Raw genomic sequence first — 26,174 nt, 5'->3', positions numbered from 1 at the left:
CAAAGGCAAATCCAACATAAAGCCATAGCGCTCCATTGAATATGCTGTTGTCCAGTTGGCATACATTTTGTCTATGATTGCAAACTGAAAGCAGGTAAATGCTTAAATAAACTATTTTATATGCTATTTATTCAAAGGACGGAATTCTGCATGACAGCTAAGCGGTTTTCCTCACAGCCTTGATAACAACAATAAATGAAATGTTTTCAAATTTTCTCTGATGAACAACTAACAAAGAATGCAACACGTCGCTTTATAAGGACAAAGAATATGTTTTGTACAATAATTCAAAGACAAATTTTGAAATTCCGATTCAGACGTGTTTATTCACAGTGACGATCTGCAGACCAGATTGAGAGGATTATTTTTGGGCCCCTGAAGAACCGGTACTATTCGCCATTTCTCTATTAAACCAGTTAAACAATTAACTTGTACTGTTCGCTTTATTGGTTATCATTTCTCCTTTCATTAAATTGGGAGTAGATCAACCTGTTTGCTGCTTCATGTTAGTGTATGGGAATATATTACGTGGACGAATGTTCTGTATTTCCGTAACCTCTTTCTATTACTAGTTTTCCCTACGCTTGCTGGATTTCTTCATATTTCTATTACAGAAATATATATTACCATATATATCTAACGGTTTTCAAGTTATTTCGACAATTCCTATCAGTCGATAACTGTCTTCAATGTTTCAACTAACTTATTATTTCAATTTGTTTTGATATTATGTAACAGTTCCAAAATTCCCTGTACTGTGTCTTGTTAAAGAAACAGATTACCCGAAAAAAGGTTTGAATCATTTTGTCTGCACTGTCTATATGGGACAAAGCATTCTATTTCAAAATGTCACATGTATTAATTTTGATAGATACGTGTATACAATATGCATCTATAACATGTATTCAAGAAGAAAAATCATCTTCTTGATATAACATAATGTCATAGGCATTTAATAGTATACACATACAGGATCAAACTGTTGAGTTTAGGGATGACAATATTTAAATATTTGGTTGGATATGATGACCGAAGCTACATGCAATAACATTCACCGAACTAGTTATACTTGCAAATTAATTGTAATGTATGCGAAAACAGTGTCAGACGATAGATGTCAGAGGTAACGTGTGTGCATGAATATACTTGTTATTGGCTGCATTTTGAAGCCGTTAGATTGACGCATCAAAATTAACGAACCACTTCAACGAACTCTTACGCATGAAGCAATAAGAAAACAAAATCGGCTAAATATTCGGATATCAAGAAGTTTCTTTTATCAGGTGAATGTCCAAAACATTATCATTTAATATGTTAATATCATGATTTGATAACAAATCCTATAAAAATCACGATCAGAATGATCCGCCTAATTTACCATGGAGATGAATTCAAATAGAGATTGTAAATCTGTGATTTTTGTTTTGTTAATAATTTGAATTGTTTAGTGCTACAACGACAAATAAGAATATTTTTTTTAGGTGAACACAAAACAGTTTGTTTTTTCTTTCAATGTAATAATGATGTTTGACAGAGCCGTGAAATGGCTTCAATAGGAGTAAATGATGAGTGCATTCATTATTAAAGGATTCGGTTTTTACTTAGGTCCGGGTAATGCAGAAAACGGTTTATATTAAAACAATTTAAGAACACAGATAAGGTGTCACTAGTTAGAACATGTGGTTTTACGCGTTGTTGCAACAAGTCTGTTTTGCAATAATGTGCATGAGTATGAATACTTCAGTAGCATTCAATTTAAACGTTAGGCAGCACGACAATATGTAATCTTTGATCCATAAAAGTAGATATATCCACAAGTAATCTGTATCTTGAAACGCCTCTGGTGTTATTACCCTGAGCTGTTTGTTGGATACCAGTTAAAGTTATTGCAGGTAAAATATAGATTGTCTTTACAAATAATACATCAAACATATCCCATGGCTAATCATAACTAAATAACGCTTTTCTATTTCAATAGCTCATCTAAGAAATGATAGCTGAAATTTTAATATTGAAATTTGTATTAATTTATTTTGTAAGAGTGCTTGTTTCAAAACACCTGATTTCTATTTTCAGCGATGAAAGATATTTACGCTTATGACTAGCCTACTTAAAGATTGGGGTGCACTCAAATTTACAAACAATTTAAACAAGATATGGAAAGAAGCCTAGATTTTATATCAAGTCACTTCCTTCAAATGAAATTGAGGGGTACAGCATGTTAACATCACGTTGTTAAAAGATTTTTCATCTGGTTTGAGTACTTATTATATAAGACAAATATCAATGCTGAATCAACGTAAATCTACAAAACATTGTATATGAGAAGGGGAGGTAGATTAAACACATATAGACACAAAATCAGATTTATATCATTCAAGTTCACAAATTATTTCATGAATAATTAAAAAAAAAAAAAAGTTACTAATTCAGATTTAAACACTTTAAATTCACAAAATATATGATTAAGAATTTTCAAAATTCCTCATTTGCATATATATGATACTATTTTAAGACATGTAACAAGTAAATCATTAACAAGTGTTTAAACTATAGTAAATTGTTGAACCCAGGGGAACAGTTGATAATTTTGTGCGAAAGAGAGATTTTCGTCTTTAAATAGGAGCAACTTTTCAGTAAGGTCAAAATGCATTATCGGGTTGAAGTAAATCATACAGGGGGCATCGCAATGTGTAGTGGAATCGAGTTTCCTTTGTGAAGCCGAATGTACAAAGAGAACTTGCAATTAAGCCTTATGAGAAAAGATAACTATTCAGAGAGCTTTTTTTCCATTTTGGTGAGTTAAAGTACTACTTGAGGTACATACAGTATGCTATCAGCCGTCCTTCATGTAAGTGTGTGGAACGAAACAGAAAATATCGAAATCTGGCATATACTATTTACATATCTAACGGAAAAAAGATTAGCTCATTATGAATTGTAAACATATTTTCACTGAAAGGCAAGTATGAAACTATATTGCATTTAAGTTTTTGCATGTTTCGATCATTCCAGTGGTCGCTAGAAATCTAGTCTGTTTCACAGGGCATTATTGATATGAGATACTAAGTAACACGATGCCAATGGTCTTGTCGGTGTGTGGCATATCGGTAATCAAGTTTTCAGTATTTGAGGTGAGATATGTGAGACATAACATATATTCATTGTGTGTGCTATAGCATGCACATACATTTAATGTAAGTTCATGGGGGTTTGTAGACGCAATGAAACTCTTTATTAATACTTAATATGATTTATTATATATACTGAAAATACAATATGGAATAAAACAGATGTACAACTAAGATACGGTGTATACATCCATTTTGCATTTAGTCTTCAATCAAATTTGATAAATGCAATAAGCAAGTGATACATTGCATTTTATCACAAACTTGTTTGAAAAGAATCCCGTTTCATAAAATAATAAGTTGACATTTATTTGAAAAACTAGAATATTAAAGAAAATAAAAAATAACCAAAACTGTGTATTACATATAATTATGATAATTTAAGTAGGCTAACGATTATTTTACTTCAATTATATTTTACATAAAATGAACAAGCCAATGTATTGACTATAGAAATGTGTGTTTTTTTTAAATAATATATGAGATCACAGACTAACATTGAACGAAAGGCAACGACGCGGATATTTTGCTAATGTTTTGTCCTCCTACCTAACCATTCTACCTGTCGGCAAACAGATCGAGCACTCACAAGTATGGGAACTACCAAAAAAAAGGACTGTTAAAGCCGTATTTCTGACCGTTCAGTTTGCTGTAGAGTCATACGTCATGACAACTTGCTAACACAATCCTTTAGTACAATGTCAATAGTGGCTATAGCGAGAATATTGCCCTCCTTGTACACATGCTGTCATAAATATGAGGTTTACTAACATGTTTTCTTAAACAGTGAACGTAGTTCTTGGTAAACTTAGTCAGGATGTTGAGTGTGCGTATGTTCTTTGTACTGGCGGTTATAACATAAATTTGCTTTAAACTGTACACCTGTCGGTCCCGCTTTGAAACTATATAGTATGTTCTTATGATCTGTTGTCTGCACACCCAAAACAACGTCTTATTCCAAAATTGATTGTTCGCTGTTTTACACTTTGCTGTGCAATTGCTTGAATAAAAATTAAACGGGCCTTAGTTTTAACAGAAATAATTCATCAAGCGGTCAAAATACCACAAAATGGGCAAAAAGGTTGTTTTTCTGTGGCCGATCACAATCAGTTATAACATGAAAGATAAGGTTCACTCTTATTATTTCATTCTTCACATTTCAGAAATGCTTTCAAAAAGGGCACAGGAAACCTCAAAGAATGATTTCCTTTTGATCAACTTCTTGAAAACAATGTCCAGTAGTTATGATGAAGCCACCAATCCACAGGTAACAAGGATGATTAGTAATTTCAATCCATTGAAGATTGTAGTTCGTAATACAGGTTTCTTTAAAAGTTATATAACCAACAATACTCATGACCACGCCCATTTTTCAGTATGTTAATGCGAACAGTGCGTCTGGCTTGAAAATAAGTACAAGAAAACATCAAAATTAACTGTATCTGCTACTTTTGAATTGCATGACACGTGTATTTACCTGCGTGGAAAAAAGTCCCTGCACCAGGACAAGGTCGGAACCAAAAACCGATATGCATAAAAATACATAAAGTAATCGCGGTAGGGTCAAATAATTATAGTAAGTAAATATACATGAAGTTGTTCAAGAATAGTATGCGTATCATATACAACTTGTGAAAACCGGTATGATTTTTACAAAATCTTAATTATAACGAACATGTATTCAATGACATTATTGAGTTCAGCGTGTTTCAGCATTTCTTCATTAGAGCAAAGCTTCTTGTAAAGTGCTTCTCATAACATGTTCTGAAACTAAAGGAGCATGGCATTCCACAATATGACAAGCAGCAATTTTAGCGTTGACTTTATCCGAATCATTTCGAAAACAATTCGCAATATAATATTTCATTACATTACACGTCATGCATCTTTGTAATGTTATTAGATTTAAGTGGCCCTCGCCACAACTGTGCATCTTGTTATGGACTGACATGTACAACTAGAAGAAGGCTTAGTCAGCAAACTTTCAGGGACATCTTTCCCTATAGAAGGGATCCTGGTATTTTAATACTGAGCGAAGAGATATTTACGACTGTACAATCACAGAGGTCAATTTTACATGAATTTACATGTATATAAGATGGTATTAAACTGGCAGTTTCTAGTTTTACTTATTTGTTCGCATTGCAAAAGAAATCTTATAATTCCCATTTGATATGTATTTCTGTATTGCGATTACCAAAAGTTAATATACACAAATGATCTTTGAAAACAACAAAGCTAGGACCTAAACGTCATTTTGACATCTTAGCCCTCTTTATATTTCCCTCGTAAACTACACAGCCAAATATTTTTCACGTGAATTTCACGTGAAACTCACGTGCAATTCACATGATATCGAGACCGGACGGGCTAACGTATAACACAGGATTCCGAGGAATGCCAGTTAATGAAGACTCTGGACAAGTTCCAGTTCGTTATCATGATCTCAATGATGGATATCGAGACCTGACGGGCTAACTTATAACACAGGATTGCGAAGAATGCCAGTTAATAAAGACTCTGGACAAGTTCCAGTTCGCTATCATGAATTCAATGATGGATATCGAGACCTGACGGGCTAACTTATAACACGGGATTCCGAGGAATGCCAGTTAATGAAGACTCTGGACAAGTTCCACTTCGCTATCATAATATCAATGATGGATATCGGGACCGGACGGGCTAACTTATAACACAAGATTGCGAGGAATGCCAGTTAATGAAGACTCTGGACAAGTTCCACTTCGCTATCATAATATCAATGATGGATATCGGGACCGGACGGGCTAACTTATAACACAGGATTGCGAGGAATGCCAGTTAATAAAGACTCTGGACAAGTTCCAGTTCGCTATAATGATATCAATGATGGATCTCGTGCCCCGACGCGCTAACTTATAACACAGGATTGCGAGGAATGCCAGTTAATAAAGACTCTGGACAAGTTCCAGTTCGCTATCATAATATCAATGATGGATATCGGGACCGGACGGGCTAACTTATAACACAAGATTGCGAGGAATGCCAGTTAATGAAGACTCTGGACAAGTTCCAGTTCGCTATCATGATATCAATGATGGATATCGGGACCGGACGGGCTAACTTATAACACAGGATTGCGAGGAATGCCAGTTAATGAAGACTCTGGACAAGTTCCAGTTCGCTATCATGATCTCAATTGGAAATATGCTGAAATGTTTTTCATTATGCTCATAAATTGCCTCGTTGTTTTGTTATCACTACACCCGTTTCCGATTTCAGCATTTGACAGTACCTTTATTATAAGGTGTCTGTCTTTGTCGACGTTCATGTAAAAGACGCTTACGCTTCCTAATTTAGAGGATTTACAGTTAAGTGGACATTTTCGCCACAGTCTGATTATCGCCTTGTTTGCCCTACGTAAAGAAGGCGAAGTTACTATTACAGTGAACATTATTAAACAGGTGAACTAAAACTTGGCGAATACGAATTTTATAGGTGAAGGGCGAAATTTGACTGAGCGAAAATTTCCCGGTTTAGTGTATCTTTTTGTTGCATTTTGTTCAAATCAAAAAAGTGTTCTTAATTATTCCGTTCATCATTATACTTGTACAATGCGTGCACATAATTTTTGTATATAACAATATAGCTGATATTTTTCGTATGAAGGGATACGTCAACCTCGGAACTTCAGAGAACAAGATATGTGAAGACATATGGCTAGAAAAGGTAGGTTTATGTCATAAATAGAATAGTATTAACATATGCCAAAAATAATTGATTGTTGCATTATCTTCACGTTTACTTAATCACTGCATACATGTACACACTATCAACTAGATGCTCTTAGGGCCTGTATCGCTCACCTTGATATTTATGCCCAACAATGGTAAATATGGCTATGAGTTCAGGATCGCAACCAATTCAAAGTTAAAACCCAGAAATTATGTCCCTAGGACCCAACGAAAAGGCAATATTGATAGCAAAATTGTGTTCGTCTCTTGATGTCCAGTAATGGAAGATATGGTTAAAGGGTGGGGATCTCAACCATTTCAAAGTTATGACCTAATATGTGAGTCCCTGGAGATGTGGAACCAGACCCCATGGTCAATTATTAATTACGACCGTTTGTATCTCTTTATGCCTATCAAATATTTATATGGTTTTTGGGTGGGGATCAGAAACATTTTAAACTTATGGCCCAAAAAGTAAGTTCAAACCTAAGAATCAATATTGATATCATGATTGTGTTGGTCTCCTGAAGCCAAATAATGGTATATTATTAGTTATTTCTGGGTTAGGATGGGTCTATGAGTCAGTAGACCACTTCTAACCCAGAGATAACGAATGTATCACCCTGACAATCTGTTATTACATTATTGCCTGCAAAATTATAAGTCACTTTGTGAGTTTCAGTTGTACGGTGACAGTACCCAAAACGTATCACCAAACCATCCTTTTATTCATTCATTAAAAAATCTGAGGAGGAAATATATTAAGCTATGGTTGTATCAAAAGAAGAATATCGATGGATGTTCTTACAAACTTAATTAGCACCGAGGTTCACTGGAGACATTTATAGAACGCTCTGAAGTCACCAATCACCATTTCCATTTTTTTGCGAATGTCAGCATCCGTATCGGATCAAGGCTTGAATTTTGCAGTATCTTACACTTCAAATTAATATTTGTTGTCAGCATATTAACATGTTATGATGACCTTTAGAATTTATATGAAAAACAAGGATTTCTATAGTGTGAATTTATTCCTATAGTCCAAAGCAGAATGTATAGTCGTCGCACGCGCCATTTTTTAAAACAAAACACTGAAATTTGAGTTTGAATTACGTTATCTGGTGTTATTTGAACTTAAAAACTAACCATCTGTAGACAAAACATATTGCATGGCTATCTAGTATAAGGCTACATCATTGTTATAACTGATTTGTTGACACATTTATCGATTTATAAGTATTTTTGCAAAAGGTGATCCGATTTGGGTACTGTCACCTTACTTGACTACTAACAAAGTAGCCCATACCGGACATCTTTTCAGTAATATTGTGGACAAAACAAAACCATCTTTGCAATAAGCACCCTGGAGGCCCCATCAATGTGTTTAGTTGAATTTGTTGTCGTTTTAGATTGCCTGTAGGCTATTTCATCCTGTGAATGATCTGTAAACTTCGAACGCTTGTGTGTGTCGGACGCCATCTTTGTTGCTATGAAGAAAACTTGTAGTTTGTGTGATTTCCCCTCGCACGTGCTTTTATAGACCCCGGCGCAGAGCTGGGTCTATAGAAATATAGACCCCGGCAAGACATCCAATCAGAAAGAGTGTTACAAGTTAGAAAGGTGACAAATTGTAATGGCGTGGGGATCACAACTATTAAAAGTTAAAGCTCAGGAATAAAGTTCCAAGGGATGGGACCAGACCAATCGATCAATTATATTATCATGACTGTATTCATCTCTTATGCATATCAAATGTATATATGGTTATGAGGAAGGGATCTGAAGTGATATAAAGTCACTATGGGTAAGGCCAGTCTCTATGGTCAATACTGATATCTTGATTGAGTTCATCTCTTGATGTCCAGCAATGGTACATATGGTTATAGAGTGGGTACATGTATATCAACAGTTTAAAGTTATTGCTCAGAAATCAAGTCCCTAGGGGTGGGTTCAGATCCCAATAGTAATTGTTATTTCATGATTGTGTTTCTCAGCAAATGTTTACATGGTGATAGGGTGGGGGTCTCGACAAAGCCCAAGTAAAAAAGTCTGGATTTTTTGCCCCGCTCATCAGACCTAGAGGTCAGTCCAACTGGTACAATTCGAATCATCAACCACTGAAGAATGCTCCAGACCAAATATTGTTGATAAGTCCAGAAAAGAAGTCGTTTTAAGCAATATGGTAAAATAACCCCTTTTGGCACTGTCCCTCAGCCCCGAGGGCGTCATACCAATCGTTAAAGGATGCTCCATACCAAATTTGGTTCTAATCCTCCTAATGGGCCCCGCCTTTTGCACCCAGAGGAGTCACACCCTCCGGTTATACAAAATTGAAATCCCCTTCAAAGATGTCAAAACAGAATTGGTAAAAAACCCTCCATTTGTACAGGAGGAGAATTTTAAAGGTTTACCTCAATTTCCTCTATTACGGCCACATCTTTCTAACCCCATGGAGCCACAACCTCCCTTTATACCAAAATGGAATCCTCTTTAAAATCCACTGAGTCGTTCAGGACTAGAAGCGTTTTAAATGTAAAGGTGACGGATGGACGACGAACGACAGACGTCGCACCATGGCATAAGCTTATTTGCCCTTCAGACAGGTGAGCTAAACATCAAAGCACTAAGAGATATTGATTTATGCAGCCACGACAGTTCAAATATTCCCGAATCGTTCAATAACGAGACAGGGAAAATATGCAAAACATGTTTGAGGATTGACTTAAAAACAAGGATAGCATTTCATTGGATTGTTTTAGATCACTGAGATATCGGAGTCAGCCGACCATGTCACTGCGGACATCCTCTACTATTACGAGTACCATGGAATGAGCCGGTTGGTTAATAAAATATGTGTTTCTATTCAAGTTAAAAAAATGAAAATGTATTTAATCAGAACGTAATGTATTTATAAAACAGAATCCACACTTGATCAATATACTATTGACGTATACGACACTTGTACTAGGATAAATGAACAGTGCATTGTATATATACTACATTGTAGTATACTTTAGACACACAAAACACTGGTACTAGGGTAACTCTATAGTTTAAAGTAAAGACGTACACAACACTACCACTAGGGTAACTGTACCGTTTAAAATAAAGACGTAAACAACACTGCGGCTAGGTAAACTGCTCTGTTTACACAACACTTGTACTAGGGTAACTGTTCTGCTTACACAACACTGGTACTAGGGTAACTGCTCTGCTTACACGATACTGGTACATATATAGGGTAACTGCTCTGCTTACACGATACTGTTACTAGGGTAACTGCTCTGCTTACACAACACTGGTACTAGGGTAACTGATCTGCTTACACAACACTGGTACTAGGGTAACTGCTCTGATCACACAACACTGGTACTAAGGTAACTGCTCTGCCTACACGATACTGGCACTAGGGTAACTGCTCTGCTTACACAACACTGGTACTAGGGTAACTGCTCTGCTTACACAACACTGGTACTAGGGTAACTGGTCTGTTTACACAACACTGGTACTAAGGTAACTGGTCTGCTTACACAACACTGGTACTAGGGTAACTGAACTGCTTACACAACACCGGTACTAGGGTAACTGCTCTGCTTACACGATACTAGTACTAGGGTAATTGGTCTGCTTACACAACACCGCCACTATGGTAACTGTTCTTCTTACACGATACTGGTACTAGGGAAACTGCTCTGGGTACACAACACTGGTACTAGGGTGACTGCTCTGCTTACACAACACTGGTACTAGGGTAATTGGTCTGCTTACACAACACTAGTACTAGGGTAATTGGTCTGCTTACACAACACTGACACTATGGTAACTGTTCTTCTTACACGATACTGGTACTAGGGAAACTGCTCTGTGTACACAACACTGGTACTAGGGTGACTGCTCTGCTTACACAACACTGGTACTAGGGTAACTGCTCTGCTCACACAACACTGGTACTAGGGTAATTGGTCTGCTTACACAACACTGACACTATGGTAACTGTTCTTCTTACAGGATACTGGTACTAGGGAAACTGCTCTGCTTACACAACACTGGAACTAGGGTAACTGCTCTGCTTACACAACACTGGTACTAGGGTAACTGCTGTGCTTACACAACACTAGTACTAGGGTAATTGGTCGGCTTACACAACACTGCCACTATGGTAACTGTTCTTCTTCCACGATACTGGTACTAGGGAAACTGCTCTGTTTACACAACACTGGTATTTGGGAAACTGTTCTGAACACACAAAACTGGGACTAGAGTAACTGGTCTTCTTACACGATACTGATACTAGGACAAATGTACTGATCATTGTACATGCTACTATACACGCGAACGACACTGGTACAGTGTAATAAGGAACTGTTCTGTATATACTAAAGCCGTTCACATCACTAATTATCAGGTACATTTGACTGTTGTTCTGTATAGAATATAGACGTGCACGACACATGTACTTGTGAAACAGTACAATATATACTATAGACATATACGACACAGATACCAGGGTAACTGTACCGTATTGACTATAGACAAACACGACACTGTTACTAGGGTAACTGTACCGTATATACTATAGACATATACGACACTGATACCAGGGTAACTGTACCATATATACTATAGACATATACGACACTGATACTAGGATAACTGTACCGTATTGACTATAGACAAACACGACACTGTTACTAGGGTAACTGTACCGTATTTGCTATAGACATATACGACACTGATACCAGGGTAACTGTACCGTATATACTATAGACATATACGACACTGATACTAGGATAACTGTACCGTATATACTATAGACAAACACGACACTGTTACTAGGGTAACTGTACCGTATATATTATAGACATACACGACACTGTTACTAGGATAACTGTACCGTATATACTATAGACAAACACGACACTGTTACTAGGGTAACTGTACCGTATATATTATAGACATACACGACACTGTTACTAGGGTAACTGTAACGTATATACTATAGACGTACATTACACTGATACTAGGGTAACTGTACCGTATATATTATAGACGTACATGACACTGATACCAGGGTAACTGTACCGTATTTGCTATAGACATATACGACACTGTTACTAGGGTAACTGTACCGTATTGACTATAGACATACACGACACTGATACTAGGGTAACTGTACCGTATATATTATAGACGTATATGACACTGATACCAGGGTAACTGTACCGTATTTGCAATAGACATATACGACACTGTTACTAGGATAACTGTACCGTATTGACTATAGACATACACGACACTGATACTAGGGTAACTGTACCGTATATATTATAGACATACACGACACTGTTACTAGGGTAACTGTACCGTATATACTATAGACGTACATGACACTGATACTAGGATAACTGTACCGTATATACTATAGACATATATGGCACTGATACTAGGATAACTGTACCGTATTGACTATAGACATACACGACACTGTTACTAGGATAACTGTACCGTATATACTATAGACATATACGGCACTGATACTAGGATAACTGTACCGTATTGACTATAGACATATACGACACTGATACCAGGTAACTGTACCGTATATATTATAGACATACACGACACTGTTACTAGGGTAACTGTACCGTATTTGCTATAGACATATACGACACTGATACCAGGGTAACTGTACCGTATATACTATAGACATACACGACACTGTTACTAGGATAACTGTATCGTATTGACAATAGACATACACGACAATGTTATTAGGGTAACTGTACCGTATATACTACAGACATATACGACACTGTTACTAGGATAACTGTATCGTATTGACTATAGACATACACGACACCGTTACTAGGATAACTGTACCGTATATACTACAGACGTACACGACACTGTTACTAGGGTAACTGTACCGTATATACTATAGACGTACATGACACTGATACTAGGATAACTGTACCGTATATACTATAGACATACACGACACTGATACTAGGATAACTATACCGTATATACTATAGACGTACATCACACTGATACTAGGATAACTGTACCGTATATACTATAGACATATACGGCACTGATACTAGGATTACTGTACCGTATATACTACGACAATGTTACTAGGGTTACTGTACCGTATATATTATAGACGTACATGACACTGATACTAGGGTAACTGTACCATATATACTATAGACAAACACGACACTGATACCAGGGTAACTGTACCATATATACTATAGACGTACATCACACTGATACTAGGATAACTGTCCCGTATATACTTGATACATACACGACACTGCTACTAGGATAACTGTACTGTATATACTATAGACATATCCGGCACTGATACAAGGATAACTGTACCGTATATGCTTGATACATACACGACTCTGGTACTTGGGTAACTTCCCGTATTTGCTATAGACATATACGACACTGTTACTATGTACCGTATTGACTATAGACGTACACGACACTGGTACCTGGGTAACTTACCGTATTTGCTATAGACATACACGACACTGTTACTAGGATAACTGTATCGTATTGACTATAGACATGCACGACAATGTTACTAGGGTAACTGTACCGTATATACTACAGACATATACGACACTGTTACTAGGATAACTGTATCGTATTGACTATAGACATACACGACACTGATACTAGGATAACTCTACCGTATATACTACAGACGTACACGACACTGTTACTAGGGTAACTGTACCGTATATACTACAGACATATACACACGACACTGATACTAGGATAACTCTACCGTATATACTACAGACGTACACGACACTGTTACTAGGGTAACTGTACCATATATACTATAGACGTACATGACACTGATACTAGGATAACTGTACCGTATATACTATAGACAAACACGACACTGATACCAGGGTAACTGTACCGTATATACTATAGACATACACGACACTGTTACTAGGGTAACTGTACAGTATATACTATAGACAAACACGACACTGTTACTAGGATAACTGTACCGTATATACTATAGACGTACATGACACTGATACTAGGATAACTATATCGTATATACTTGATACATACACGATACTGGTACTTGGGTAACTTACCGTATTTGCTATAGACATACACGACACTGTTACTAGGGTAACTGTACAGTATATACTATAGACAAACACGACACTGTTACTAGGATAACTGTACCGTATATACTATAGACGTACATGACACTGATACTAGGATAACTGTACCGTATATGCTTGATACATACACGACACTGGTTCTTGGGTAACTTACCGTATTTGCTATAGACGTACACGACACTGTTACTAGGGTAACTGTATCGTATACACCATAGACATCCACGACACTGTTACTAGGGCAACAGTACCGCATAGTCTATAGACGTACATGACACTGTTACAAGAGTTACTGTACCGTATATACTATAAACATACATGACTCTGGTACTAAGGTTACTGTACCGCATTGACTTTATACATACACGGCACTGTTGCTAGGGTAACTGTACCTTATTGACTATAGACGTGTACGACACTTGCACTAGGGTAACTGTAACGTATATACTACAGACATGCACGACTCTGTTACTCGGATAACTGTACCGTATTTGTTATAGACATATACGACACTGTTACTATGATAACTGTACCGTATTTGCTATAGACATACACGACAATGTTATTAGGGTAACTGTACCTTATTGACTATAGACGTGTACAGTTACCCTGGTATCTGTGTCGTGTATGTCTTTAGTATATACGGTACATGTCGTGTATGTCTGTATATACGGTACAGTAACTCTTGTAACAGTGTCATGTACGTCTATAGACTATGCGGTACTGTTGCCCTAGTAACAGTGTCGTCTATGTCTGTAGTATATGCGGTACAGTTACCCTGCTATCAGTGTCGTGTAGGTCTGTAGTATATACGATACAGTAACCCTAGTTCCAGTGTCGTGCATGTCTATAGTATATATGGTACAGTTACCCTGGGATCAGTGTCGTGTATGTGTCTGTAGTATATAGGGTACAGTTACCCTTGTAACATTGTCGTGTATGTCTGAAGGATATACGGTACAGTTGCCCTGGCATCAGTGTCGTGTATTTGTCTGTAGTATATACTGTACAGTTATCCTAGTATCAGTGTCATGAACGTCTATAGTATATACGGAACAGTTATCCTAGTACCAGTGTCGTGTATGTGTCTGTAGTATATACTGTACAGTTATCCTAGTAGCGGTGTCGTGTATGTCTGTGGTATATACGGTACAGCTACCCTAGTACAAGTGCCGTACACGTCTATAGTCAATAAGGTTCAGTTACCCTAGCAACAGTGCCGTGTTTGTATAAAGTCAATGCGATACAGTAACCTTAGTACCAGAGCCATGTATGTTTATAGTATAGACGGTACAGTTACCCTGGGATCAGTGTCGTGTATTTCTGTAGTATATACGGCACAGTTACGCTAGTAACAGTGTCGCGTATGTCTGTAGTATCTACGGTACAGTTACCCTAATAACATTGTCGTGTATGTCTGAAGGATATACGATACAGTAACCCTAGTAACAGTGTCGTTTATGTCTGTAGTATCTACGGTAAAGTTACCCTGGTATCATTATCGTGTATGTCTGTACCGTATATACAGACATACACGACCCTGTTACTAGGGTAAATCTACCGTATATACTACGATACCAGGGTAACTCTACCGTATATACTACGATACCAGGGTAACTTTACCGTAGATACTACAGACATGCACGACTCTGTTACTAGGGTAAATGTACCGTATATACTCCAGACATACACGACAATGTTATTAGGGTAACTGTACCGTCTATACTACAGACATGCACGACACAGTTACTAGGATAACTTTACCGTATATACTACAGCCATATACACGACACTGTTAATAGGATAACTGTACCGTATATGCTTCAGACATACACGACAATGTTACAAGGGTAACTGTACCGCATATACTACACACATACACAACACTGTTACTAGGATAACGGTACCGTATATACTAAAGACATACACGACACCGTTACTAGGATAACTGTTCCGTATATACTATAGACGTACATGACACTGTTACAAGAGTTACTGTACCGTATATACCACAGACATACACGACATGTACCGTATATACTATAGACATGCACGACACAGTTACTAGGATAACTGTATCGTATTGACAATAGACATACACGACAATGTTATTAGGGTAACTGTACCGCATATACTACACACATACACAACACTGATACTAGGGTAACTGTACTTATTGACTATAGACAAACACGACACTGATACCAGGGAAACTGTACCGTATATCCTTCAGACATACACGACAATGTTACAAGGGTAACTGTACCCTATATACTACAGACACATACACGACACTGATCCCAGGGTAACTGTACACGTCTATAGTCAATAAGTACAGTTACCCTAGCAACATTGCCGTGTATGTATAAAGTTAATGCGGTACAGTAACCTTAGTTCCAGAGTCATGTATGTTTATAGTATATACGGCACAGTTACGCTAGTAACAGTATCGTGTATGTCTGTAGTATCTACGGTACAGTTACCATAGTAACAGTGTCGTCTATGTCTGTAGTATATTCGGTACAGTTATCCTAGTACCAGTGTCGTGTATGTATGTAGTATATACGGTGCAGTTACCCTGGTATTAGTGTCGTGTATGTCAGTAGTATATACGGGACAGTTACCCTGGTATCTGTGTCGTGTATGTCTAGTGTCGTGTATGTCAGTAGTATATACGGTAAAGTTACCCTGGTATCTGTGTCGTGTATGTCTTTAGTATATACGGTACATGTCGTGTATGTCTGAAGCATATACGGTACAGTTTTCCTAGTAACAGTGTCGTTTATGTCTGTAGTATATGCGGTGCAGTTACCCTGGTATTAGTGTCGTGTATGTCCGTAGTAAATACGGTACAGTAACCCTAGTTCCAGTGTCGTGCATGTCTATAGTATATATGGTACAGTTACCCTGCTATCAGTGTCGTGTAGGTCTGTAGTATATACGTTACAGTTACCCTAGTAACAGGGTCGTGTATGTCTGTACCGTATATACCTGTACCGTATATACCTGTACCGTATATACCTGTACCGTATATACCACAGACATACACGACCCTGTTACTAGGGTAACGGTACCGTATATACTAAAGACATGCAAGACACTGTTACTAGAATAACTGTACCGTATTAACTATAGACAAACACGACACTGATACCATGGTAACTGTACCGTACATACTTCAGACATACAATACACGACAATGTTATTAGGGTAACTGTACCGTCTATACTACAGACATGCACGACACTGGAACTGGGGTTACTGTACCGTATATATTATAGACATACACAACACCGTTACTAGGAAAACTGTACCGTATATGTCTGTAGTATATAGGGTACAGTTACCCTTGTAACAGTGTCGTGTATGTCTGTACCGTATATACTACAGACATACACGATACTGATACCAGGGTAACTGTACCGTATATACTACTGATATACACGACACTGTTACTAGGATAACTGTACCGTATATACTACAGACATACACGACACTGATACCAGGGTAACTGTACCGTATATACTACAGACATACACGACACTGTTACTAGGGTAACTGTACCGTATATACTACAGACATACACGACACTGTTACTAGGGTAACTGTACCGTATATACTACAGACATGCACGACACTGGAACTAGGGTTACTGTACCGTATTTACTACGGACATACACGACACTGGAACTAGGGTAACTGTACCGTATATACTACAGACATGCACGACACTGGAACTAGGGTTACTGTACCGTATTTACTACGGACATACACGACACTGGAACTAGGGTAACTGTACCGTATATACTACAGACATACACGACACTGTTACTAGGGTAACTGTACCGTATATACTACAGACATGCACGACACTGGAACTGGGGTTACTGTACCGTATTGACTATAGACGTACACGACACTGGTACTAGGATAACTGTACCGTATTAACTATATAGGTTCACGACACTAGGTACTAGGGAAACTCTACTGTACATTGTATATATTACAGATGCACACTGCACGCCTATAGTACCAATGATACAGTACTTGATATATTATATAGACGACATAGTAATGATTAATTTGGACAGTTTATTTTACCTTACATGAAATGCCATCATTAGTGTAGCTTTTATACATTTAGTATGTATGTTGGTTATGAATTTGTAGATACATTTAAAATATACGAAATACTAATGTACACACAATTGTAAGCATTTTGCGTGACAGTTCTTGTATTCAATTTCCCCATTTTAAACGGCCAAATGATATATCTTAAATGATCAGCTTACCATCTTCGAATGATAAAGGGTTATCATTAGACGAAAACTGCGATGAATAGTATTCTAAGAATGTTTATCTCCTCGATTATCATACTAGTTGCTTAGTTTCCACGAACATGATTAAACTGGAGTGCTATTGGAAAGTATTATTCAAACTTTGTCACGTGTTTAGCATTGTAAAGATGACCAGTGATAGTCAGATCCAATTGCCTATTGCTCAAACTGCCCGCGTCAAATTGACATGAAAATAACGCAGACAGACTACCTGCAGATTTATTGTTTTGACAAATCTTCAAACAGTGGATATAGTATTTCCCAATAGTAACTTTTTATTCTGCTTTCTATTCCGCCTTACCGATGATTTTTGTGCTATAATGACTGCAGTTTAGTTGAATCGAGAAAAGTGAAATAAGCCGCAAACACATTGTCTCAAATGTTATCTGCGAGTTTTCTAGTTGTTTTTCAATTGTTATTTCGGTTGCTAAATGTAGTTATGTGGATTTTTCTTTCATAATGTTAAAGAGTGAGAAAGACCTTCAGCAAGTTTATCGAGGATCGTTTCAAAAGCAAGATGAAAATCCAAGAGGAAAAGGTAAGTCATGTGAAGATCAGATGTAAGTACATGTTTGACCACTTGTGACTATATTAAATTCGAAATACATAATGTATATTACAAAAATGATGTATATCAAATATAATATATTAATTAATGTATATCAAATATGCTGTCACGTTGAATAGTAATTTGATTGTAAAAGAAATGAACAAATGTATTTGCACCTAACACAATATTGCCATTTGAATTTTATCCATTTTTGTTTTTAACGTTAACGAAATCTCTCATGCATTTAAACATCAATAAATGATATTAAAGCACTTATGCAAACCAACACTATTGTAGTGTGTTCTTGATTATTAAATGCATTGCTCATAAACTGATATAAGCTTAAACTCAGCCACATGATTTCCTTTACCCATAGTTAAGAACTTACATATTATCATTTCAGATCATACTGTTGAGTGGGGTAGCAACAACCATAAACGCACTGGCGTTCACTCTGGCAGATGTTGGAGGTATGACGAACATCAGGATGTCACACCTTTCTATATCTCCTATTTGTCATTATTGTTTCGTTTGGAGTGTTCTGCACTACCTAATTATGTAACCAGTCATATTCTTATTTAAAGTCTGTGGTGTATTTTGATAACAAGTTCTGAAGGATATATTTGTGACAAGTAGTTCTTGAAATTCATATTTTTGATCTGCCAATTGATTATTTGATCAATGAAAGAGGCAGAATATAATAAATCTAACTGGTAGTTATTAGAAAATAATTACCTGATACGAATGGTGTGAATTTACATCAATATAGATTACTAATTTAATGTAATTGTTGACAGATGTTTTCCTGTGCCCTACCCCGGCGTACACCAGACTTAAATACGACATGTTAGACATAGGTGGAGTAGATATCTACGAGGTCCCAATGTTTGATGTAAGTCTACATTTTGATGTTGTTTGGAACATACACTGTTATATTCGGAATTATGGCAATTTTGAACAGGACATTTGCTCTGCTTGGTTTATTACTCAGATGATCTAACAAATATTCTTAGAGTTTGTTTGTTTGGGTTCTAAGTTCCTAGCAACAGCCAGGATCATATGAGGACAGGTGTCTAGGGAGACACCGTCTGTAACAGAAAGTAGATAGAACAGAAAGAAAACAGGAAAGATAGGAAACGAAAAAGATACCAAGTGTTTGCAATGGGGGCAGCAGATCGATGTTGCTCTCTTCCCTGTCCCGTTCTTAGAAGTCACAGGAGAAAACCCAGGATTCTTCAGGGCGGTCCACACTAGTCGCCTTCTACGATATACATGCAGCGGGGTTATCATTGATTGCTTCAATGTCCCCTAAATAGAAGACCAGGAAGAAACTACGCACAGTTCTGCAGTGGTCCCACATAAGTCGCCTCTTACGATAATACTGTGGGATACAGCATGCCTACCCGAACCAGCATGGGTTCTACTGTTAGATTGTAACTAACGGATGTAGCTTGTTGTCATACAGTAACAACGTATGCACTCGGCAATCTAAAATTCATTTTTTCGTAACTGGGCAACGACTTGAAAAGAAGATTCATATTATAGACCAATATTGAATGCTGAAAAGTCTATACACGTTGTACTTTTTCATCATATAATATTTGTCATGGGCTGTGTTTTCTAGGACGAATCATCGGATGATCCATGTAAAATGCGCAGCGATGTTTTGGAATCATATCTACTAAAAGCAAAACAACGGGTAAGTTGGAAGTGTTACAATAAACCGTAATATCTGTAAATGTAATGCATTACTATACTATGTCCTATTCTGTTCATCGATATTGAATTCAAAAGGCAGATATTTCAAGAGTCAGGTAGAAATACCGTTTTTTATCCAACCCGTCTTCTAAATTTTAAGCAACTTGTTTTAAAGAAAACGGAAATAATTCTTTACAGTTACATGGGCTTATAATAAAAAAGGTGGTGCAAACAAAATATTCACAAAACTGTCAACATTGATCAACATCATAATATATTGCAAAGCTATTTGAAGTAATACTATTAGTGTGATGCGTGACAATAAACCATCAGAATACTTTTTATTAATATGTAGTCATTATCTACCATAATCTTTCATCAAAATTAAATATGTTATAATTATATAATTTGATATACTCCTACTTCTGATATGTTGTAGGGTTTAACTGTCCGTGGAGTGATCTTAACAAGTCCGAGTAACCCTACGGGTAAGGTTTATACGAAGCAAGAACTTGCTGATTTGATGGAGTTCTGCAAACGGTAATAATTTTCAAATTATTATTTCATCATTTCTTTCTTGGCTTCCCTGACAATTTCTCATAATTATCTTCCTTTAAATTTTGACCAAATAATTGAAAGTCCTTATTTGGTATATTTGCAGAGAGGATCTCCACGTCATATTTGATGAAATCTATGCTTTGTCGACACAAGGTCAAGGATGTTTTACAAGTGTCTTGTCTATGACAATTCCTGACCCAGACAAGACTCACTTCATTTGGGGTTTAAGCAAGGTAACGAGTTAAGAAAACTCTAATAACTCGAGCATGTCAGGTGGAGTATAAAATGGTCTGGGGTGAATGTTGCGGAACATGTGATGTAGCATTCAAGTGAGGGGCACTTTAAATGATGCACGGTCCCACTACAAACAGAAAACAATACATCTCCAGCACATGCAGGCATACACACATAGGGCGATATTAGTCTGGTGGCATAGGACAAGTAGTTAGCGCCTGATAAGGCAGTTCCTGCGAATTCCTCAAAGTTGTATCGATTAATGTAAATGATAATTGTACTAATTGTATATCTATGTACTGTTAAGCGCTTAAGAGTGGTTTATTCTAGCTAAATATGGTGCTATATCAAATGTTGTATATTATTGATAAATGATGCAGAAGACGAGTATCGTTGATCTCAGTTTTTGATCGTTTAAAATCTCCGAATTGATTTACAGTTCTAAACCGCCTTATTTTTCAGAATCGAGATAAACAGCAAATACGAAGTTGCAACTACCAGGTCACAAAGTTTATTGTTTTGCAGGATTTTGGTTTATCTGGATTTCGATGTGGTGTTGTATATTCTCATGATGTGAGGGTCATCAACTACCTGCAGAAGATGGCAACGTTTTGTTCCATTCCTGCCCCTACACAATTGTTGATCAATGACATTCTGTCCGACACAGGTATTCGATATTCAACACGTGTAGGGAATAAAACGAATTAGAACTACATACAATAAAAAAAATACACACGGAAACGTAAAACATATCTGTACGTTAATAATTTCACCCAGTAATAATAACTTGATTGCAGGCGTTGTTTAAACGTTTGCTAGTTATATCTTATAGTTATTTCATTATTTCATTAGATTAATGATTCTACTGCGATTTTACTGTAATGGTTTTGCATACTCGACTGGTTGATCAGTCATGATTAAATACCTATGTTCCAGAATGGATTGACAAGACTTACTTCCCTACCTATTACACCAGAGCAAAAGAGAATCATAAACTTGTTAAAGATGTGTTGGATGACTTCAAAATACCTACATCATACAGCTGTGAAAACGTGATCTTTTTCTGGATGGATTTGTCTCAGGTAATCAACTTAATGTTATTATATTTGATAAGAAGGGGTTCGTAAACATTGGTGCGTAGACCATAGAGTCCGAACCGAAAAGTGGAAGCGTCGTTAGATGAACGCACATCAATTCAAATTAACAATGGACAGGCATGTCACGACTGGAATTAGACTGAACCATGCAGCTATTTTGTCCATCTAGGTATCATTGATGTTCTTGGGGACCAAAAAGATGAAATCCAAAAGTTGGTCTCGACTTCTGTTCAAAACAGAATTGATAATATCAATCTCAAAGAATAGGGGTACTGGTTACTTTCAATTTAAAACCTACAGTCATGTGATCACAAAAGGCACTGATATTGCCGTGCTCACACCGTGCATACATCGTCGTGCGCACATCGTCCGCACAACTGTGCGATTTAACAATCGTTTGCCCCATTGTGAGATCAAACGTACACACAAGTGCGATATGTAAGATAGGCTAATCAACATTTCGGGGAAAAAAGAAACCAGAAGGCTCGAGTGAATTATGCCACATTCTTTACGTGTGATATCCGATTGGTATTTTTACATAATGTAGCACGTTTTCTAATTTCAAGGAATGTTGTGCCTCATTAAACAATGACTGTTAAACTGTCAATATTGATTATTGAAATATAGTATATGTTATTTATATAGCATTGTTCTTGCCAGTTTTTAAATGAACGAACAAAAGAAGAGGAAATCAAACTGTTCAACAAGTTTATGGATACTGGTCTCTACATTTGCCCCGGGACCGAATTGCTTTGTCCGATACCAGGCTGGTTTCGACTAACTTATACTTATCCAAAACGAGATGTCGAGGAAGGTAAACGTTTAAATACAATTAGGCTCTTGAACGTTAACAAAACTGATAGGTCTGATTAGATATGCAATACAATATTATTATGGCTATTAAATTACCGTTTAGTCTGAATAGCTTTTCTCATGATCGTCATCATAGAGAAAATATAAAGAAACAAGAACATTAACTATTGGCTACTGCAGTCTTACATAAGTAGTAGACTGTTCCCCTTTTCTTATAAAAATAATAGAAAAAAGATTTGAGACTTGATAATCCCTCCGCTTGTCTTAAAACGTGGGGGAATAGGATACTTAGAGTAGTCCTGAACATGTTGTCGTCAGTTAGGCTGATATGGTTCATTCAATATCGAAACAAACAAGCATATAGGAATAAATTGAAACTTGAAAATGTCATTCATACCACATTGTTCAATATGTTATGTTATGTTCAACAGCTGTTACACCATCAAAATGACATTTATACCAAACCCTCTAAATTATGACAATATAAATCTGAATACATACGCCTTTAAATATTGATATTTAGGTAAGTTTTTAACTGAGAATTATCTGTATTTATATAAAAATATGTCGAGAGATTATTTGTTTTTGTGCCATGAATAATATTGGAGCCCTTACGGGGCCGATTATTAATGCAAAACTTCATTAGCAAAGAAAGGAGTAACCCCACACTGAACTCCGGGAATAGGATTTACAGCGTTATAAAGTGACGGTGTTAAACTGTACCTATTTTTGAAAAGGGGAATTTTTTCATAACACAATACTATTTATGTTTTATTTAAGTTTTATGCTTAAACCCATGTTTGGCCTTTCAAAGCTACACATCACTTCTCTATTTGCATATAACAACAGTTTGTGTTGTTGTTTACATGTTGAAGATATTCCAATGAATAACAAACAAATAACGGCTTATTTTCAGACAATCGTACATGATTGTTCGGTAATGACTGGAGTTTTTCTCACCAATTAATTTTAGAGAATTAAGATGGGGAAATGCTACTTTAACGTACATGGTGGTAATTTAATTCTGTGTTTTCACGTGCTCCTACATTTGCCCTTGAATCTAATACATACGTATTATATCGACGTCATTTAAACCTATATGTTTTCTTCTTCATTAGATAGAACATTATTCTTCATCCTTTAAAAAGAAAAAAAGAAATGAAAGCAAGAGAGTAATACAATTATAAAATAAGTGCATATAGTACGATAATAGATAGATGAACAAAATATTCAATGATAACGATAAACGATAAAATGCTTCAATATTGAAAATAAATTATGTTATAAAGGTTTCGACTGTCCGTAACATATTACTACCTGTGCGTCATGTATGTAAGTGGATATGACCGAAATGTTTTTGTTGTACAGACAGTAAATATCGATATTAGTACATTGAAATAACATAACTGTTCTGTTCAATTATATTTACAGGGATTCGGCGTTTCGTTGCAGTTTTAACAGCAATACGAAAGGAAGACAGCTTTGAGCGTCTTAAACAGTTTCAGTCGTAAAAGGAACATTGCAGCAAAATCAAATGTGTATTCGCTCAACGTTTTTAATAAATGGGTAATACACATTAGTGAGACATATGGTGAGACAACATTTTGTGTTGTTGTTAACATTTGTAGATATTCCAATGAATAACAAACAAATAACGGTTTATTTTCAGACAATCGTACATGATTGTTCGCTGATGACTGGAGTTTTTCTAACCAATTCATTTTAGCGAATAAGCGGATTGTTTTATATTATAAAGGACGTCATACAGTGAATCTGAAATTGATTGACATTTAAAATTGAAATAAAAGATTCTTTTCATCATATGTCTTTTGTATGTCCGTATACTTACCTACCAAGGGGAAAATAGCTCATACGCGCTATAGTAATCAAGACGTCTCCATCGTCTCTATCCACAGCTTAACAATGGTCTAGTCAAACGGTTGCCACATATTGCATGCACGCTTGATGATGGCGCGGGTGAAGAAAAGTGTGACAGAAAAACAATCAAATATTTCTGTGTAATGCGTACAGGCACGCCTCAACCCGCAGCAGAATGTCGTGCTTTACTTCAGTACCCTTACTTCACGTTGAATTATATCTGTATAAATCTTACACACATGATTGACATAGAAGTCAAAACGCAAGAGTAAGATGTCTGAAGGAGAGTACTTTTTCAAAAATCTTTACTTAGGAAGATCGATATGTTTTCCAATAAGAATATTATGGTGACCATTAAACTTGTTCATAGCCTTCAACCTTCCCCACTCAAGACCTTGTGTTGTAAGTATGCCTGGCAGCAGTCGATTACTAGGACCGAATCATGAATACCGCATAAACGTCAACTTGTCAACACTGTGAAGTGTGAGAATCAGGAATGTGAATTATAAGGAAGGGAATATTATGGTTTGATAATCGTCCCGCTGATCAGTCAGCAGTCCATTGTGGCCATATTGCCTACTTAAATCGAGTAAGGCGGGATTAGTATATGAGGTTAAGACAGGTATCTGGAATCAACGTGATCACAGTTTCGCGTTATTTGATGACAGGATATCGTCGATATATCTAAAAGTGAAATATATGGACGTGATGAGGCTTTCGTAACTAGTCCTGATAATCTTTTCAGTCGATTCGTCCTAAAAATTAAACAAAAACACGACAGCAAAGACAGGGCATAAATTATTGCTGAGAGAGAGAGAACATTAAAACCACAAACGTCTTCTTTTTTATAATTAGCGTTAAATATAAGAATTATGGACGTATGTATTTATGAAACGTGTATCTAGTAATGTATTTAAAGATAACAACAGACGTACAATATACTCATGACGTGATGTTGACAGAGTTCAATTACATTCGTTCCGGATTGAATTTCCCGCTCGG

The 26,174-nt window shown here is 36.5% G+C and overlaps 1 protein-coding gene across 1 annotated transcript; it reads left to right on the top strand.

Annotated features, from left to right (window-relative positions):
* The first annotated feature begins 1,807 nt into the window (after positions 1-1,807).
* LOC110452162 (probable inactive 1-aminocyclopropane-1-carboxylate synthase-like protein 2) lies at positions 1,808-25,106 on the top strand. Its single transcript, XM_021500527.1, has 14 exons — positions 1,808-1,892; positions 4,295-4,398; positions 6,780-6,839; positions 9,604-9,680; positions 18,813-18,882; positions 19,298-19,364; positions 19,692-19,786; positions 20,519-20,593; positions 21,032-21,132; positions 21,254-21,383; positions 21,910-22,051; positions 22,321-22,466; positions 23,142-23,295; positions 24,726-25,106. The coding sequence occupies exons 2-14, from the start codon at positions 4,297-4,299 to the stop codon at positions 24,803-24,805; spliced, it is 1,299 nt and encodes a 432-aa protein (XP_021356202.1). The 5' UTR covers positions 1,808-1,892; positions 4,295-4,296; the 3' UTR covers positions 24,806-25,106.
* Positions 25,107-26,174: the final 1,068 nt, after the last annotated feature.

The sequence above is a fragment of the Mizuhopecten yessoensis genome, unplaced genomic scaffold (genome assembly GCF_002113885.1).
Source record: "Mizuhopecten yessoensis strain PY_sf001 unplaced genomic scaffold, ASM211388v2 scaffold717, whole genome shotgun sequence".
NCBI lineage: Eukaryota > Metazoa > Mollusca > Bivalvia > Pectinida > Pectinidae > Mizuhopecten > Mizuhopecten yessoensis.
This window is presented reverse-complemented; position numbering and strand designations above follow the sequence as displayed.

Coding starts and splice junctions, on each gene's coding strand:
- LOC110452162 (XM_021500527.1), top strand. CDS start 4,297: ATGCTTTCAAAAAGGGCACAGGAAACCTCAAAGAATGATTTCCTTTTG. Junction 19,365..19,691: donor CACTCTGGCAGATGTTGGAG/GTATGACGAACA, acceptor AATTGTTGACAG/ATGTTTTCCTGTGCCCTACC. Junction 20,594..21,031: donor TACTAAAAGCAAAACAACGG/GTAAGTTGGAAG, acceptor GATATGTTGTAG/GGTTTAACTGTCCGTGGAGT.